The sequence below is a fragment of the Octodon degus genome, unplaced genomic scaffold (assembly GCF_000260255.1).
Source record: "Octodon degus isolate 3935 unplaced genomic scaffold, OctDeg1.0 scaffold00113, whole genome shotgun sequence".
NCBI lineage: Eukaryota > Metazoa > Chordata > Mammalia > Rodentia > Octodontidae > Octodon > Octodon degus.
This window is the reverse complement of record NW_004524689.1, coordinates 8,201,138-8,205,108: the sequence shown is the minus strand read 5'-3', so window position 1 is coordinate 8,205,108 and position 3,971 is coordinate 8,201,138. Positions and strand designations below refer to the sequence as shown.

General features: G+C 56.3%; 1 protein-coding gene across 1 annotated transcript in view; it reads right to left on the bottom strand.

The window, feature by feature from the left end:
* Positions 1-145: 145 nt before the first annotated feature.
* Plod1 (procollagen-lysine,2-oxoglutarate 5-dioxygenase 1) overlaps positions 146-3,971 on the bottom strand; it is a 22,092-nt gene continuing 18,266 nt past the window's right edge. The window contains exons 16-18 of the mRNA XM_023699392.1: positions 3,256-3,485; positions 1,764-1,889; positions 146-909 (exon numbers count right to left, since the gene is read on the bottom strand). Of these exons, the coding sequence (XP_023555160.1) occupies positions 754-909; positions 1,764-1,889; positions 3,256-3,485 (512 nt within the window). The 3' untranslated portion in view covers positions 146-753. The remainder of the gene's footprint in view (positions 910-1,763; positions 1,890-3,255; positions 3,486-3,971) is intronic.

Genomic DNA, 3,971 nt, shown 5'->3' with positions numbered 1-3,971 from the left:
TCTCAAACTCTCCGCAGTCCTCCTGCCTCAGCCTCCTGAGGGTTACAATTGGAATTACAGGCACATGTGAAAAGGTTTCTTAACCATCTCCAGCCCTGTCACTTGCTGGATACACATACCCGCCAGCCCAAAGCACCCTCCACTCTGTGGTTTGAACACCTTTAATAGAACTCTCCTGATTCTGACTGTCCCTCTCCCCAGAGGCATTGGGACAGTGACCCAGTGCAGTACGGATGTCTTGCTCTCTTCATCCGAGCTGCCGCAGTGATGCCTTCACTGACCTCGAGGAGGTTTTGAGTCACCATCTCCAGGGACAAGCGGTTTTCTCAAGATGGAGCCTGAAGAAAGGGGCTTCAGCAGCCCAGGGCTCAGGGCAGAAACCTGCACTCAACCAGGGCTCTGCATTGCCCCAAAGCTGGAGGCAGAACCCCAAGGGGCCACTGCACTCAGCCCTGTTCTGTTCAAGTCATGCCCATAGAAGAATGGGAGGAAGAGGGTGCAGGGTGTTTGAGGGGATGACAAGTCACTTAAAGTGTGAAAGTGATCCATGGCCCCCGGGGCTGGCCCTGGAGCACCACAAAAGGCCCAGGCTGCTCTTGTTGGCCTGGCTCAGTCCCCCCAGTGGCAGGACTGAGCAACAGAAGTCAAGGGCCCCGAAGCTGCACCAGCAAGGCCGGGGCCCTGAGGCCTCAGGGGCTGCTGGCGAGTGGTTGTCCACAAAGAGGAAAGGTCCAGGGTCACGCGTGTAGCCAGTTAGGGGTCCACAAAGGAGACGGCGATGTAGCGGGTGCCCCTAGTGGTGGGGAGCCCCTCGTGGTAGTGCGTGAGCCGCCCAGGGTGCATGAGAGCCCAGCCCTTCCGAGGGGCTCGGACGGAGCAATTGTAGCGCAGGAACCGACAGCCCCCGCCCTGGGAGAGAAAAAGAGAGGACACATCAGTGCTGAGGATGGCTGCCCAGTCCCTGGTCGCCAGTCCTGAGCTGTCCTGCCACAGCCATGGGGCCCCCAGCACAGTAACCTGGAGACGCCTGTGGAGTGGCAGCCCCCAGCCTCCCAGGGAAGGCAGCAAGCACTGACACATCAGAGTGCTCTGGCAATGGAATGAGATAGCCCTGGACAAACGTCACTCTCCTCTCTACCACCTGGCAACCAACCCGAGCCTCAGTTGCCTCTTCTGTAAACTTGGGGTTAGATAGCCCTGATTGTGAGAGCTGGCTTGCTTAGGGTGCCTGGCTAGCGCGTGAGGGTTCCATCCCAGGTGCTACCAATAAAGCCACAATGAAACAGTGGCCTAAGGAGTGGCCAAAGCCTGCTCGCTCCCTAATGCACCACAGGCAGAGAGGTTCCCCAGCTCCTCCCCCAGCCTCACACTCAGCCTCCACCACCTGAGCCTCCTGAAGCAGCCTCCTTCCTCCCACAGGAGGGGACCCTGAGCTCCTCATCACTTCAGGCAGTGACCTGCATGACCTCGGCTGTTGTCACAGCTCTCGGGAAAGCCCTCAGCTCTCCCACCTAAGACTTGAGCAAACAGAGAGGCTACCAAACGTGCCTGGGGCCACAGAGCAGGAGAAGGGGGAGTAAGGTGGGACCCAGAGCCCTGGCAGGCTAGCCCCAGCTTCTAAGGGTCACACTGTAGCCTCTGAAGCCACACCCCTCCTGCCAAATGGTGCCCTGAGCCCACCCCTTCCAGGAAGCTCCAACACCACATACCTGACACCTATCCTCTCTGGCTCTGGGCCCCGGTGCACCCTGGGCCCCGCTCACCTCATAATCCTCCCCAACCCGGTTGAGGGCGATGTTGACAGTGAAGGTGGAGGCATCATGGTGGGGCATCAGTGAGGGCTGCTCGTCTGGCTTGTAGCGGACGACAAAGGCCAAGTCGAATTGCGCCTGTGCAGGGCAGGGGGATAAGAGAGGCCAGTGAGGGAGGAGGGACTGCAGTCCAGCCAGGGCCTGTCCCATCAGCAGGGGTGCTGTGTCCCCAGGTGTTCAGAATAGTTCCAGGCACAGAAGAGTCTCAAGAAAAATACAGGGAAAGAAGGGAGTGAGGAGGAGTGGAGGGAGTGGAGGGAAAGGAAAGGAGTGGAGAGGAGGAAAGGAAAGAAGGAACCGAAAGGAGGGAGGCAGGAACAAACTGAAGGTTCATGGCCCTCTGGGCCCCTGTCCAGCCTCTGCTTCCTGAGAGAAGCCCTGGGCACATTCAGGGCAGGGGGCTGGAGAAACCACATGAACAAGGACAGATGGAGCCAGCCAGACAGTGACCAAGCCTGGGACACCACAGACAGACACAAAAGTGATGGTGCTAGAGGGAACCTGAGGGAGAACTTGGCATGTGGGCCAGCTGGCTGCGGGCCGGGTGGACGGCTGGTGTAGAAGCCCCACAGGCCAAGGTTTAAGGGTTCAGAGGAAAGATGCCAAAGGGGTGAGCAGGAAAAACAGCTGTCATTGAGAAATCAAATAGTAACAAGTGCTGGTGAGGCTGCAGGGAAAAGGAACCCTTCACACTAACTGGTACAACTACTGTGGAGATAAGTAGGGAGATTCCTCGAAGAAGTGAAACTAGCCAGGTGTGGTGGCACAAGCCTGGAATCCCAGCACCCAGAAGGCTGAGGCAGGAACACTACACAATCAAGACCAGCCTGGTGCACAGTCCAAGGTCACCCTAAACTACATAGCACATTTTGTCTTTTTTTTTTTTAATGACTAGGGTCGAAACTCACAACCTCATGCTTGCTGGGTGGGCTCTATGCCCCTGAGCTATATCCCTGGCCCAAGACCTTTCTTAAAAAGACAAAAAGAAAAACACCAAACTAACTAAAACTAGAAATTCTATTCAACCTTCCCCTTCTGATCTCTTCCTGAAAGTTATAAACATCACATTACAGGGCTGGTGAGATGGCTCAGTGGTCTAAAGCACCTACTTAGAACAAGCTTAGCAAAGCACATGGACCGCAGTTCAATCCCCCAGCACCACATGCCCAGCCAGCCCCACCCCCTGGTGGGCTGAGCTGGCCAACACACACACACACACACACACACACACACACACACACACAAATAAATAATAAATAAAAATAAAAATAAGAACTACTGAAAAAGGGATGAGGTCAGGACAAAAGAAGTGTCCTCCTGAGAACCTCGTGCACCCCAGGTCCCGCCTCCCCACACCCTGCCCAATGCGGGCAGACTCCACTTCTCCCTGTGAGCCCAGCCTCCAGCCTGTCCCCCACACTTCCCAGACACGCCGGATCCCCACCCTGGTGTAGTAGCCGGGGTACAGCTTCTCCGTCATGGGGGCGATGTACTCCACCAGGAACTTGTGCCACTCCCGCTCGAAGCTGATCTGGTTCATGTGGATGTCGATGGTCGGCACATTTTCATAGCCACCCTGAATGCGATTGTCCTGGAAGTGACCACAGCAAGGGCTAAGATGGCCCCCCAGACTCCTGCGCCTGAGACACAGGCCCTGCCTCGTACGGCCCCAACCTGGGCATAGGATGGAACTGCGTGACATCAGGAGACCCAGGAGCAGAGAAGCAGATATAACTAGGTCCCTGTCACTCAGTTGGCTATAGGTAAATCAAGGAAGGTTAGCCTGGTCCCAGGGCACAGCCTGCCACAGCCTTCAAAGAAGGGTCTGGAAGAGGGAGACCATGCGTTGCATGGGCACAGAAGAGGCCAGCTGCCCTACGGACTCCAGCTGCAAGGAAAAGAAGCTTGCTAGCCACCACATGAGCTCTGAAAGGAGCCCCACGCCTCAGATGAGACACCAGCCCCAGCTGCCCCTTGACACAGCTTTGTGAGAGGATCTGAGGATCCAGCTAAGCCATGCCTGGATCCCTGACCCATGGAAACTGGGAGACAATCAACAGGTGTCGTAGCTGGGCTCCACAGTGTGGACTCATAACCCCAGCACTCTTTGAGGCCACAGCAGGAAGTACGGCAACTTAGTAATTTAGCAAGACCCTGTTT